This window comes from Neofelis nebulosa, chromosome 3 (assembly GCF_028018385.1).
Source record: "Neofelis nebulosa isolate mNeoNeb1 chromosome 3, mNeoNeb1.pri, whole genome shotgun sequence".
In the NCBI taxonomy this organism is placed as follows: Eukaryota; Metazoa; Chordata; class Mammalia; order Carnivora; family Felidae; genus Neofelis; species Neofelis nebulosa.
Window position 1 is genome coordinate 56787236 of NC_080784.1, and position 15599 is coordinate 56802834.

Below are 15599 nucleotides of genomic sequence, written 5' to 3' on the forward strand. Positions count from 1 at the left end.
ACAATTGCAAGAAGACAGACGGATGTGCCAAGATTGGCACATTGAGGACAGTAAGCAGACACATCTTAAAAGAATCTATGGCACCGGTTGGGGAAGGCACCGGTTTGTCTATTTTACATGTTTTATTCTCTCTTACACATGATACTTGGGATTCTGCAGAACTCTTCTTTTTGGACCATAAAGGAATACTATAAATGACTTTTAGCAAATTCATGAATTCTAAGGAGGGGAAGGGGTAAGGAGGAGGAAAATAATAGGAAATTCTGCTTCTTTCATTTAGTATCTTGACACACACAAAAAAGGCGTTCCATATGTGCATGGTTTAAGAATAATTTTCCACTTTAAACTTGCTCTTACCCTATCCAACAGAACATCATAGAAAAGCACATTGCTTCTATTTGAATAGCACGAAGGGATGTTCGCCTTAGTACATGGCTCAAAATCCTATATATTCCCTTTGGACCTCATTGCCGTCCACTACTCCACCCATTCTACTGGCTCCCAGAGGATCTACCCAGTTCCCTCCACCCAGAGGATGGAGTGATTTCTTCTCTGGAGAGCACTTTTCCATCTGATGTGACTTTTAATGTCTTCATGTCTTTAAGTAGGAAGCTGGCAGGGAGGGTTTGGAGACTGCTGGAACAGAGGATTTTCATTTTTGGAGTTTTCCCTTCTTGTTAAGGTATCAGAAGAGAATACTCAATATCATGCTTGACTGTCATATGGACCACAGACCTGATGGTCCTTCACGATCTGCTACCTGAGATTCCAACCTCAAACTCTCTCCCTGGCCAACCTTTTCAAAGTGGCGGATGCTGTATGGCCAAGAAGGGAGGGTACAGAGACTCTTCCCCTGTGTGGTGGAGGGGAGTGACAGCTCAGTGTGCTCTGTGGAGGTGTCTAGGCAGAGCAGTGAGAGGCAAGGGGGAACAACAGGGAACCAGAATCCTCCATTCATTCATTCATCATTCATTCAAGGAATATTTACTGAGCACCTACTATATGCCATGCACTTTTTTTAGCTGCTGAAGAGCAGTAGCAACTCCATAAATCAAACAAAATCCCTGTGTCATGGAGCTGGCTTTCTTGTGTGGGAAGTAGATGAGAAACATGATAAATAAACGCATATATAACTTGCAAGATAGTGATGGATGTTGAGGAGTAAAATAAAGCAGGGAAGGGAGATGGAGAGTATATAAATATAAAGGTGCATGTGTATGAGAGTTCTTGCACACAACGGGACAGTCAGTGAAGGCCTTACTGAGAAGACAGTTTTTTTGAGTAAGGACCAGGCAGAAGTGAGAGAAGGAGCCATAGGATTCCTGGGGCTGGAGGATTCTAATTAGAAGGAACAAGTGCCAAATCCCTGAGGTAGGATTGTGCTTGGCCCGTCTGGGGAGCAATGATGAGGCCAGAGCACCTAGAGAAGCGTAAGCGGGGGGGGGGGGGGTGAAGTAATAAGAGATGAGGCTGGAGGGATGGAAGCAACAAAGGTCAGACCATTCAGGATACAGGTAAGGACTTTGATTTTTACCCCAAGAGAGATGGTAGCCATTGAAAGGTGATTTTTTTTATGTTTTCTTTTAATTTATTTATTTTCAGAGAGAGAGAGAGAGAGAGAGAGCAGGGGAGGGGCAGAGAAAGAGAGGGGAGCAGAGGATCTGAAGTGGGCTTTGTGTTGACAGCAGTGAGTCCGGTGCAGGGCTAGAACCTACAAACTGGGAGATCATGACCCAAGCCCATTGGGGGCTTGAACCCACAAACGGCGAGATCATGACCCGAGCTAAAGTCAGATGCTCAACGACTGAGTCACCCAGGCCCCCCCCATTAAAAGGTTTTGAATGGAGGAGCGGCCTGATCTCCCATTTTTAGTGGACTATGTTGAGAATAAGCTAAAGGGAAAAAGGGCAGCAGCAGCAGAGAGATGAGTTAGGAGACAAATGCAATAATTCAGCTGAATTTGTCAAGGAAATGAATAGCAGTTTATAGGCTAGTTATGGTCTGTAACGTCTCCTTTACAAGGTGGATTCTTACAACCAGGGCCAAAAATTGCCTAAGCACTTCATTGTTTACCCAGAATCGGGTTGGCACAGAAAATCAGGTGGAAACCGTTCCAAGTACAAGCGCATAAAATAGCCAGTTACCCTGCCTTTGGCACAGATCTCCCATAAAGGATTCTTGTGTTTACATTGTTGGAGGTCGGTGGTTCCTTTGTGTAACTGCTTTAAAAGAGCCTCACAGTCTGCATTTCCCTTTTCACTTTCTTACAAAAACAGCAATTGACCTATTACATTTATTTAGGAGCTTTGCCCATTCTAACAATTAATTTTACCTTTATAGGAAATTAAACAGCCCTTTCATATGCTGGATTGGACCCTGGAACAGAAAAGGGACATTAGTGAAAAAACGGGTGAAATCTGGATAAAATCTGTAGTTTAGTTAATAGTACTGTACCAATGCTAATCACTTAGTTTGAGTGTGCTGTGGTTAAAGTGGCAAACATAAGGTGTTAGCATTGGAACAACCGTGGTGAAGATGATATATGACCTTTGTGTACTCCCTTTGCAACTTTTCTGCATATTTAAAATTTGCAAAATAAAAAAAGACATTAAAAAAATCCCTCTCAAAGGGAAAAGAAAAAACATAAGAGCGATAACTTCAAAAGAGCTGTTCTAGGAGATAAAATGATCCCCAGATAGATTCTGCACATTTAGTAATTTTTATCCACTGTTAAGAAGGAGGTTGCTTTTACCCCATATATAGTTAGACACGAGTTCTCTTTTTCATCATTTCATTTAGATCACGCTGCATTTCAACACTTCTCTTGCCTCCTGCATGAAGTGTAGATGCACCACTTCTACTCTCAGGGATCTACTCTGCTTGGGAAACAGATGTTTTTCAAGACTGTTGACCAATCCACATGCTTGTCCCTTGGTTGCCTTTCTTTCTGCCTTCCTCCAATCTTCCAAGTCTTCATTCTTGTACCACACCCTCACTGAACAATTGCAACTGAATGCAACTGGCCCTTGAACTATAGCCCCGTTGTCTTCTTTCCTGAAACTTGAATCTGTCTTGTTTTGTATGCTGTGTTGAAACTTTGGGGAAAGAAATTTGCCATCGTGTTCAAAAAAATCTTATCTTCTCAATGTCTAGTTGTTTAGACCAGAAATGACGAATGTAAATGCCCCATGGGCAGGGCAAATCACATAAAGGTGTAAGGCAGTCAAAGGTAATGACAACCTTCTACTGTAGCCTACCTGGCCTTTAAGTGGTTGTGGGAAGTTTGTGTCTTTCTGGGAAGTTGTGTCTTTCTTCTTCTTCTTCTTCTTCTTCTTCTTCTTCTTCTTCTTCTTTTTCTTCTTCTATTTCTTCTTCTCCTTCTTTAGATCATCAATGGAGAGCTGAGAAGCCAACATGGCAGAGAAGTAAGGGGATCCATGCTTCCTGCATCTCTCAAACAAAGAAGTGTAGAAGCCAAAGGACTTTGAACACGAGAGCCTGGGAGGAAAAGAGGCTGAATCTACTAGGAAGAAAATGGGAAAGCTGGAAAAAAGATAGGTGGGTAACTGCGAACTGGGGGAGATAAAGAAAGGACAAGTGGGCACGGAGTGGAGGGACCCCCCTCTGCGGAGAGACAAAGGGAAGAGAAAGAGCAGCTAGGGAAGTGCAGGACCGTATCTGGACGGGAGAAAGACCTCAGACTGAGACTGAGAGGGATCCTATCTCTAACTGTGGGGCTTTCTTCGGACTGGAGCCGGCTCCCTGTTTGCGTACCTGGGGAGGCAGGGAGCCAGTCCTGGGTACGGGTGTAGGTCAGGGGCTCAGTCCGCAGGTGGAGAAAGTGGTTCCCTCCCTGGAGGGCTGCACAATAGTACAGACCCTGCCTGTGTTCACCATGCCCCGGGCACAGTGGCTGGGCTGAAGGTGCAGCTTGCAGGAGGAAAAGGCCGCTGTTTCCTTGGAGTGCTGTGGGAAAAGACAAAGGCAGCCTGTGTCTGCCACCTTGGGGGGCTCCCAGTGAGGGTGGCTGCTCAGTCCACAGTAGTAGAAGGTGGTCCTCCCTGAAGTGTGGCAGCACAGACAAAGCCAGCCAGGACCACATATCGCCACACTGAGAGGAGCTTCCCCAGGGCCAGAGCGCATGGAGTGGGACTTTGAATCCTAGCCAAGCGCAGGGTGAGGGGAGTTGGTGGAGAGAGAAGGACCGCCCCGTCTGCGCCCATGGCACAGTGAGGACGACTTAAACTGAGTCCACTGATCTGGCTCCATGGGGAAGAGACTGGGGAATCACCATTCCTCCCCCCACCAGGTGGGGCCTCAGGAATCACTCCAGGTGGGTTCAGATTACACCAAACCATGCCCCCATGCACTGGGTAACTGCATATCCACGAGTGGAGTGGCACAGACCCTGTGGAGAGCTCCTCCTGACGATGCAGCATTGCCTGGATTAACACTAGGTCAATTCTGGGTATATAGATATATTCTCACCTCCCTCCCCATTTCTCCTCCTTATCTCTTCCTTCCCTTGGGCTCGTTACTCTGGTTATTGGTCTGTCTAAACAGACATATTTAATCCATTATCTTGATACATGTTTTACACCTCCTTCTTTACACTCCTTTCTCTCTCTCTGGATTAAGCCTTTTGGTCACTCTGTCTAGTCAATGTTTATTTTTTTCTCCCCCCCACCCTGCCCTGCTCCTGTCATTTCTCTCTTTGTAGTGCTCTTCCATTAGCACTGCCTCCACCCTCTGCTTTACTTGTAGTCAGTGTTTTTGGGTTTTTTGTTTTTAGTCTTTAGGTTTTTGTTTTTGTTTATTTGTTTGTTTGTGTTATTTGTTTGTGTGTTTTTGTCTCCTGTTTGTCTATCTGTTTTCCTTTACAGGGCTACTCCAGGGAACAAATCAAAACACATCTGGTGGAGGGTCCAAAATATTACTACAAGTAGGGTAATAAAATAACCTAAGTCACAACAACAGAGAGCAAGTAACAATCCCTGAAAAAATACCTCCTGAAGGGCCAGACCCTGGACAGTATATAACCCTCCTTAAATGTAGCAGTGCTCACAGGTGCAGAGCAAAGAACAAGCTTTTAAAACACATAAGGGACAGAAAACTAGCCAAAATGACAAAATGGAAGAATTCTCCTCAAAAGAAATTCCAGGAGGCAGTGACAGCTAACGAATTGATCCAAACCCGATATAAGCAATATAACAGAACAAGAATTTAGAATAATAGTGATAAAATTAATCATTGGGCTTGAAAAAGCATACAGGAAGCACAGAATCTATTGCTACAGAAATCAAGGGACTAAAAAATAGTCATGATGAATTGAAAAATGCTATAAATGAGGTGCAAAATAAAATGGAGGCAGCTACAGTGCGGATTGAAGAGGCAGAAGGGAGAATATGTGAATTAGAAGACAAAATTATGGAAAAAGGGGAAGCTGAGAAAAAAAGATTAAAAAATCCAAGACTACGAGGGGAGAATTAGAGAACTAAGTGATGCAATCAAATGGAACAATATCCATATCATAGGAATTCCAGAAGAAGAGAGAGAAAGGGGCTGAAGGTGTACTTGAACAAATCATAGCTGAGAACTTCCTTGATCTGGGGAAGGAAACAGGCATTGAAATCCAAGAGACAAGGAGAACTCCCTTAAGACGTAACTTGAATCTATCTTCTGCATGACATATCATAGTGAAACTGGCAAAATACAAGGATAAAGAGAGAATTTTGAAAGCAGCTAGGGATAAACAGGCTCTAACTTACAAAGGTAGACACATAAGGGTAGTAGACCTATCTACTGAAACTTAACAGTCCAGAAAGGAATGGCAGGAACTCTTCAATGTGATGAACAGAAAAAATATGCAGCCGAGAATCCTCTATCCAGCAAGTCTGTCATTTAGAATAGAAGGACAGATAAAGGTCTTCCCAAACAAACAAAATCTGAAGGAATTCTTCACTACTAAATGAACCCTACAAGAGATCCTAAGGGGGGCTTTGTGAGTGAAATGTTGCAAGGACCACAAAGTACCATAGATACCACTACAAGCATGAAACCTACAGATATCACAATGACGCCAAACCCATATCTTTCAGTAATAATACTGAATGTAGATGGACTAAATGCTCCAACCAAAACACATAGGGTATCAGAATGGATAAAAAAACAAGACCCATCTATTTGCTGTCTACAAGAGACTCATTTTAGACCTGAGGACCCCTTCAGATTGAAAGTGAGGGGATGGAGAACTATCTATCATGCTAATGGAAGTAAAAAGAAAGCTGGAGTAGCTATACTTATATCAGACAAACTAGACTTTAAATTAAAGGCTGTAACAAGAGATGAAGAAGGGCATTATATAATAATTACAGGGTCTATCCATCAGGAAGAGCTAACAATTATAAATGTTTACACATTGAATTTGGGAGCCCCCAAATATATAAAATATTTAATCACAAACATAAGCAACCTTATTGATAAGAATGTGGTAATTGCAGGGGACTTTAATACTCCTCTACAGCAATGGATAGAACATCTAGACAGAGAATAAATAAAGAAACAGGGGCCCTGAATGATACATTAGATCAGATGGATTTGACAGATATATTTAGAACTCTGCATCCCAAAGCAACAGAATATACTTTCTTCTTGAGTGCACATAGAACATTCTCCAAGATAGATCACATACTGGGTCACAAACAGCTCTTAATAAGTATAAAAGAATGGAGATCATACCATGCACACTTTCAGACCACAATGCTATGAAACTTGAAATCAAGCACAAGAAAAAATCTGGAAAATCTCCAAAAGCATGGAGGTTAAAAAACATCCTACTAAAGAATGAATGGATCAACCAGGCAATTAGAGAAGAAATTAAAAAATATACAGAAACAAATGAAAATGAAAATACAGCAATCCAAACGCTTTGGGATGCAGTGAAGGCAGTCCTGAGAGGAAAATACATTGTAATCCAGGCCTATCTCAAGAAACAAGAAAAATCCCAAATACAAAATCTAACAGCACACCTAAAGGAAATAGAAGAAGAACAGCAAAGACAGCCTAAACCCAGCAGATGAAGAGAAATAATAAAGATCAGAGGAGAAATAAACAATATAGAATCTAAAAAACACAGTAGAGAAATCAATGAAATGAAGAGTTGTTTTTTTGAACAAACAAACAAAATTGATAAACCTCTAGCCAGGCTTCTCAAAAAGAAAAGGGAGATGACCCAAATAGATAAAATCATGAATGAAAATAGAATTATTGCAACCAATCCCTCAGAAATATAAGCAATTATCAGGGAATACTATGAAAAATTATATGCCAACAAACTGGACAACCTGGAAGAAATGGACAAATTCCTAAGCACCCACACTCTTCCAAAACTCAAGCAGGAAGAAATAGAAAATTTGAACAGACCCATAATCAGTGAAGAAATTGAATCAGTTATCAAAAATCTCCCAAAAAATAAGCCAGGACCAGATGGCTTCCCTGGGGAATTCTACCAGACATTTAAAGCAGAGATAATACCTATCCTTCTCAAGCTGTTCCAAAAAATAGAAAGGGAAGGAAAACTTCCAGACTCATTCTATGAAGCCAGCATTACTTTGATTCCCAAACCAGACAGAGACCTAGAAAAAAAAAGAGAACTACAGGCCAATATCCCTGATGAATATGGATGCAAGAATTCTCAACAAGATACCAGCAAATCGAATTCAACAGCACATAAAAATAATTATTCACCATGATCAAGTGGGATTCATTCCTGGGATGCAGGGCTGGTTTAATATTCACAAATCAATCAATGTGATACATCACATTAATAAAAGAAAAGAACCATCTGATCCTGTCAATCGATGCAGAAAAAGCATTTGACAAAATTTAGCATTCTTTTTTAATAAAAACCCTTAAGAAAGTTGGGATTGAAGAAACATACTTAAACATCATAAAAGCCACTTATGAAAAGCCCACAGCTAATATCATCCTCAATGGGGAAAAACTGAGAGCTTTCTCCCTGAGATCAGGAACATGACAGGGATGTCCACTCTCACTGCTGTTGTTTAACATAGTATTGGAATTCTAGCATCAGCAATCAGACAACAAAAGGAAATCAAAGGCATCAACACTGGCAAAGATGAAGACAAGCTTTCACTTTTTGCAGATGACATGATACTATATATGGAAAACCCAATAGACTCCACCAACAGTCTGCTAGAACTGATATGTGAATTCAGTAAAGTCACAGGATAAAAAATCAATGTACAGAGATCAGTTGCGTTCTTATACACTAATAATGAAGCAACGGAAAGACAAATAAAGAAACTGATCCCATTCACAATTGCACCAAGAATCATAAAATACCTAGGAATAAACCCAACCGAAGATGTAAAAGATCTGTACACTGAAAACTATAGAAAGCTTATGAAGGAAATTGAAGAAGGTACAAAGAAATGGAAAAAAAAATATTCCATGCTCATGGATTGGAAGAATAAATATTGTTAAAATGTCAATACTACCCAAAGCTATCTACACATTCAATGCAATCCCAATCAAAATTACACCAGCATTCTTCTCGAAGCTAGAACAAGCAATCCTAAAATTTGTATGGAACCACAAAAGACCCAGAATAGCAAAGGTAATATTGAAGAAGAAAACCAAAGCAGGAAGCATCACAATCCCAGACTTTAGCCACTACTACAAAGCTGTAATCATCAAGACAGCATGATATTGGCACAAAAACAGACACATAGACCAATGGAATAGAATAAAGATTCCAGAATTGGACCCACAAATGTATGGCCAACTAATCTTTGACAAAGCAGGAAAGAATATCCGATGGAAAAAAGACAGTCTCTTTAACAAATGGTGCTGGGAGAGCTGGACAGCAACATGCAGAAGGCTGAAACTAGACCACTTTCTCACACCATTCACAAAAATAAACTCAAAATGGATGAAGGACCTGAATGTGAGACAGGAAACCATCAAAACCTTAGAGGAGAAAGCAGGAGAAAACCTCTCTGACCTCAGCCGCAGCAATTTCTTACTTGACACATCTCCAAAGGCAAGGGAATTAAAAGCAAAAGTGAACTATTGGGACCTCATCAAGATAAAAAGCTTCTGCACTGCAAAGGCAACCGATGGAATGGGAAAAGATATTTGCAAATGACATATCAGACAAAGAGCTAGTATCCAAAATCTATAAAGAACTCATCAAACTCCACACCCGAAAAACAAATAATCCAGTGAAGAAATGGGCAGAAGACATGAATAGACACTTCTCTAAAGAAGACATCCAGATGGCCAACAGGCATATGAAAAGATGCTCAACATCACTCCTCATCAGGGAAATACAAATCAAAACCACACTCAGATACCACCTCACGCCAGTCAGAGTGACTAAAATGAACAAATCAGGAGACTATAGATGCTGGCGAGAATGTGGAGAAACAGGAACCCTCTTGCACTATTGGTGGGAATGCAAACTGGGGCAGCCGCTCTGGAAAACAGGGTGGAGGTTCCTCAAAAAATTACAAATAGACCTACCCTGTGACCCAGCAATAGCACTGGTAGGAATTTACCCAAGGGATACAAGAGTATTGATGCACAGGGCCACTTGTACCCCAATGTTTATAGCAGCACTTCCAACAATAGCCAAATTATGGAAAGAGCCTAAATGTCTATCAACTGATGAATGGATAAAGAAATTGTGGTTTAGGGGCGCCTGGGTGGCGCAGTCGGTTAAGCGTCCGACTTCAGCCAGGTCACGATCTCGCGGTCCGTGAGTTCGAGCCCCGCATCAGGCTCTGGGCTGATGGCTCGGAGCCTGGAGCCTGTTTCCGATTCTGTGTCTCCCTCTCTCTCTGCCCCTCCCCCGTTCATGCTCTGTCTCTCTCTGTCCCAAAAATAAATTAAAAATGTTGAAAAAAAAATTAAAAAAAAAAAAAAAAAAAAAGAAATTGTGGTTTATATACACAGTGGAATACTACTTGGCAATGAGAAAGAATGAAATATGGCCATTTGTAGCAACGTGGATGGAACTGGAGAGTGTTAAGCTAAGTGAAATAAGTTAGGCAGAGAAAGACAGATACCATATGTTTTCACTCCTATGTGGATTCTGAGAAACTCAACAGAAGACCAGCAGGGAGGGGATGAGGGGAAAAAAAAAGTTACAGAAAGGGAAGGAGGCAAACCATAAGAGACTCTTAAATACTGAGAACACAGTGAGGGTTGATGGGGGGTGGAGGGGAGGGGAAAGTGGGTGATGGGCATTGAGGAGGGCACCTGTTAGGATGAGCACCAGGTATTGTATGGAAACCAATTTGACAATACATTTCAGTAAAAAAGAAGTAAAATAAACTAAAATACACAGCTGATAGATAAAAAAAAAAAAAAAAAAAGAACATCAATGGATGCTTTAAGTTTGTTTCCACGCAAGGTATTTTATAGATACAGGCTATGATTTAGTCAGGTACTATAGGAAAATGTGATCTGTTGCAGTTTGAAGCAGTAACTGTGTAGGAATAAAAATATATGTTTCCACATAAGATGGAAAAAAGCTTGATAAGATTTTACCTGGCTGCAAACCACACAATGATGCTTTGAGATCTTTAAGAGTATTTCTGAGTCACTAAGGCAAAATTGCATTTAAATTATCATGAGTAGGGGTGCTGGGTGACTCAGTCAGTTAAGCACCCAATCTTGATTTAGGCTCAGCTCATGATCTCAAGGTTTGTGGGTTCAAGCCCCCCATTACGCCCTGCACTGACAATGTGGAACCTGCTTAGGATTCTCTGTCTCCCTCTCTCTCCCTGCCGCTCCTGCACTCCCTCTCTGTCTCTCTCAAAATAAATAAATAAACTTAAAAAATTGTCATAGGTAGTAGAGGGAGGCAAACCATAAAAGGCTTTTAAATACAGAGAACAAACTAAGGGTTGCTGGAAGGAGGTGGGTGGGGGGATGGGCTAAATGGGTGATGGGCATTAAGGAGGCAAATTGTTGGGATGAGCACTGGGTGTTATATGTGAGAGGTGAATCACTGGGTTCTGCTCCTGAAACCAATACTCCACTGCATATTAACTATTTTGAATTAAAATAAATAAATTTTAAAAATTATTATAGGTAGTAGATATAACCTTAACCAAAAACACCTTACAAAGACACTCTCCTGCTTATCGAGTAACAAATTCCTGTATCATACAATGCGTTAGACTATGAAAGCTCTTTTGGGGGGGAGGTCTACTTTACATTTCCACTGCTATAAATTAAGCCCATGGTAGATAACTAAAACTAATAGGAGCAGACCATTATTACTAATATTCCAGGGAAGCTTTAAAGAAATGGTTAAGATGCAAAGTATTAGATCAGATTACTAACTGGCCCAAGCAGCTACTATTAGGACCAGGTGCACATTCAAAAACATTTGGAAATGGAACATGCATTGATGTCCTTGACCTTGACTCTCTCCTTCACGCCTGGGGCATCCCAGGCACAGGTAGAGAACATCTTTTTGGACCCTCTCAGCGAAACAAGCAGGTGCACGTGAAACATTTTCCAAGGGGAGCTGGAAACCCAAGAACGCTGCCTCAGTATCCTGGCCTCTCCTGCCACGTTCTGTGTTCAGACTTCTGCAAAGCCACAGACACCAACCAGGCTAAGGCATGTCCACGCCCACAACGCAAAACCAAGGACAGTGATGAAGAGGCTCCTCCACAATGCACCATAGTCAACTCCTGGCTTCTGAAAGCCTTGAGAAGTAGGACGGCACTAGCATCCAGCCCAGCTTGCAATTTCCCCCTCACAGCCTCCTGCTAAAAGCAGATTAAATTGCTAGGATAAATCCACCCTATCCAATTTTAGTCCTTGCTTTAGCATATGCTTTTCTATGAGGAAAAGGCTATAGTAACAGGATTGAATGGAATGGAACCCAGCACAATAGTCCTTCCTATGCCAAAAGATAGATCTTCTAAATTTGGGAACCGGGACTATTCAGTTCTTTCCATTTTAAAATCATGAAGTGAAATAAAAAAGAAACGTTCCGAGGTGGAAAGGTTAGTGCTTATTTAAGGAACCCATGTGGCTCCCGCGTGTGCCACAGTTCTGGGCGTTATGGAAATGCATTTCTTCGCAATTCTGTACGGCACCTCTGGGTAGGAAAATAGTCAAGCCCCTCCATCACCTCATCCTTGCATATACAAATAGCAACAAGGCTACGCACGGTGGATGGTGAGGGATTCAATCGTGGAGAGCAGGTCACATTTATTTACACAATAGCACGATAGATATTTTCCTTCTCTGCAAGCTCTTATGGAAATTTCACTAACCTGAAATAAAAATATTTTCCAGGTGTATTAAAAAAAATCCAACTGGGGAGTCAACAGCCGCCAACGGTTCTGGGTGGGACTATCAAGGCTGAGGGCAGAATACTCATCTTTGGCAACGCATGAAAAAATGCTGGACATTCATTTAGTGGAGATGATGTAAGCTAATCTTACTTGGCTGTAGAACAAAGGAGTGGGAGGTGTTGGCATTCTGTCCTGTCACCTGAGCGCAGGAGTGACGGACACAAGGAAGTAAGAGCAGGGTTCATGCAGCCTCCTCACCTCCCCCCAGGCGGCTGGTGGGGGCTCCACCGGAGGGTAGTACTTAGGCACATCCCAGGCCACTGCAGCCATGAACCACTTGAAGTCCTTGCACTTGAGCTGTTTGCGCAGCTCCTTCTGGGCGGAGATGTCCCCGGTGGACAGGTGCCTGTATTCTGGGCGCCGCTGGTAAATGTACTCAGCAAATTCATCCATCCAGGTCTCAGCCACACGCTTCAGGTTCTGTGCAGCAGAAAAGAATGTCATTTATTGACTTGTGCCCTCAGAGGGTGATTTTAGTCACACTGGAAATTGAAAAAAGGAAAAAAGAATAGACAACCTCAGACAGCGCTGGTTGGAGGCTTATTAATAAGGGGAGGTTTTTTTTTTTTTTGGAACTACAAGGGTATGATACGATTAGTCTGAGGCCTTGCACGCATTTCTGTTTCTGGCATGGGGTTCAACTGCCAATTAGATAATTTGTCAGAGTCAGTAAAAATTCAGCTTACAGTTATATCAACTTTCTCATCCCTCCTGTTATTTCATGATTATAAATTCTTTATTTTTCACACAGAACTAAAGGATTTGAAACTGGAGATAATGAAGTTCTTAGGCATCAAATTGCTTCAACCATTTCAAGGAACAGTTAGGATCCTGGAAAGAATGAGCACAAACAAGCTGTTATTCTTTTCTCCCAATTAAAGAGGCAACCCAGCATTACTAAATTCAAGACCTTGTGTTCTGATGATATTTTCTATGTATAATACAGATGCTAAGCGGAATTCAGTAATTTACTGCACAATGAAGCATAATGAAGCTAAGGGAAGCATCAAGTAGCCAGTCTTCTCTGCAGATGTTTCCATGGGTGAAGGAAGCAGGAGGCTGTTGGTAGGGAAAAAAGCATGCTCCTTAGGGGCGGGAGACCATGTGGGTTCAGGGGAGGAAGCTATTCAGTTTTGAGGTCAAGGAAGCAACTCATCCTCTCTGGGCCTCAGATTCCTCACCTGAGAATACACAACTAGTAAATATATACCTACATCATGGGAGTGGTTGTAGGATTAAGCAAAGTAACACCCGTAAAGGGCTCTGAATAGTACCTGGCATGAGCTAGGTACTATGGATATTATTATTAATAATTGGAGAGCCTAATGTTGGGCTTGGCCACAGATGAACTGAATTGTTCCTGTGGTCTTTTTTCATGTTTATTTTTTGAAAGAGAGAGAGAGAGAGAGAGAGAGAGAGAGAGCGCATGTGAATGGGGGAGGGGCAGAGAGAGAGGGGGACAGAGGATCTGAAACTAGTTCTATGCTGACAGCACAGATGCTGGGCTCGAAATCATGAACCGTGAGATCATGCCCTGAGCTGAAGTCAAATGCTTTAACCAACTGAGCTGTCCAGGCACTCTTGTTCCTGTGGTCTTTAGCTAAGATGAGATGTTCTCTGACATCTCTTCAAGCTTTAATGCTACGCTAGTGAGAGTGCATTGTCTAGAAGGTCTGAGTTCTGATACCCCCAGCTTGTAGCATCGTTTCATAGCTGTGTCCTTTAAGCTCTGGTTCTCATTTGGCGTTCCAATTTCTTATTTCAAGTGCTCAGGGGCTGGAAAGAACCCTTTCCGGTTTCTCATTTGCGCTTAGAAGATAAAGTGGGCAGAATGGCTGGAAACTTTAATAAGATTCAGGCATAAGTGACTGAAGTAAAAACTAGCGATATCTAGGAAAATCATTTTATCTTTTTTTTTCTAAAGATTTTATTTATTAATTTAATTTTAGAGATAGAGTGAGTGGGGGAGAGGGGCGGAGGGAGAGAGAGAGAGAGAAAATCTTTTTTTTTTTTTTTTAAGAAAAGTTTATTTATTTTTGAGAGAGAGAGAGGGAGGGAACATTCAACTGACTGAGCGGGTGAGGGGCAGAGAGAGGGAGATGGAATTCCAAGCAAGCTCCAATCTGTCAGCACAGAGCCTGATGTGGGGCTCGAACCCACAAACCATGAGATCATGACCTGAGCCAAAATCAAGAGTCAGATGTTTAACCAACTGAGCCACCAAGATGCCGCTGAAAATTATTTTCTATTAAAAATTGCTACAGAATCGTAATTAAGGCCTGGAACTATGCCCAGAGGTCTGCTGGGAGTCAGAATCTCCAAATATCTTAGTCCTAGTAAGATTGCACCCTTTTCTTGTTCTGTCCCACTCCCTCCACCTCCAGTGTTCTCGATGGACATTTCTTCCATCTGATCTTGTCCCCTATGTACCCCCCACCCCTCCGCTTGCTTCCACAGTCTCCTTTATTACTTTTGGTCCCTGGTGGGCATGAGGGAGGGCTCAGTTAATATAGCAAGATGCAGAAAAGAGACAGTGCCACAAAGTCTACTGTGAGTTCTTGGTTGCCTCTGTGTTCCTTCCTTTCTAAGATTCCTGACATTGAGAGTACAAGAATTTTGGGGTTACCTGGGTCAGTCCAGTTGGTTAAGCATCTAACTCTTGATTTTGGCTCCGGTCGTGATCTCACTGTTTGTGGGACCGAGCCCTGCCTCGGGGTTGGGATACTCTCTGCCCCTCCCCCACTCATGCTTGCTCATGTGCTCTCTCTTTCTCTCTCAAAATAAATAAATAAACTTCAAAGAAAATTAAAAAAAAAAAAAGAGAATGTAAGAATTTTTTCTGACATTATTTTTGGCCATCATTGTGCTGTCTGACATCTCATTGGCATTGCTTCACTCATGACACTTTCCACCCTGATTCCTGTTTACCTCGACAGATGATCAGAGTCAACATGGTTTTGCAATATTCTAGCCCTTTTCACAGATTCTGAACTGCCTGATTTGTTTGGGGAAAGACAAGGAAACAGGTGATGTTTGAGGATCCTGCTCTGTGATGGCCTCAGGTACTACACTTATCTGTAATATTTAAGTAGGATTCTTCAGCATTATCTCACTATTTACCTTTCATTCTGATAAGTGTTCTGGATGAAACGCTTTGTATTTTCATCTGTCTTTGGACAGACAATTTTTATGATT

The 15599-nt window shown here is 41.9% G+C and overlaps 1 protein-coding gene across 3 annotated transcripts in view; it reads right to left on the reverse strand.

Moving 5' to 3' along the window:
* GALNTL6 (polypeptide N-acetylgalactosaminyltransferase like 6) overlaps nucleotides 1-15599 on the reverse strand; it is a 1200276-nt gene that overhangs the window by 63264 nt on the left and 1121413 nt on the right. For all 3 annotated transcript variants that reach the window (XM_058720897.1, XM_058720899.1, XM_058720898.1), the window contains one exon: nucleotides 12603-12824. In XM_058720897.1, coding sequence (XP_058576880.1) covers nucleotides 12603-12824 — 222 coding nt within the window. The remainder of the gene's footprint in view (nucleotides 1-12602; nucleotides 12825-15599) is intronic.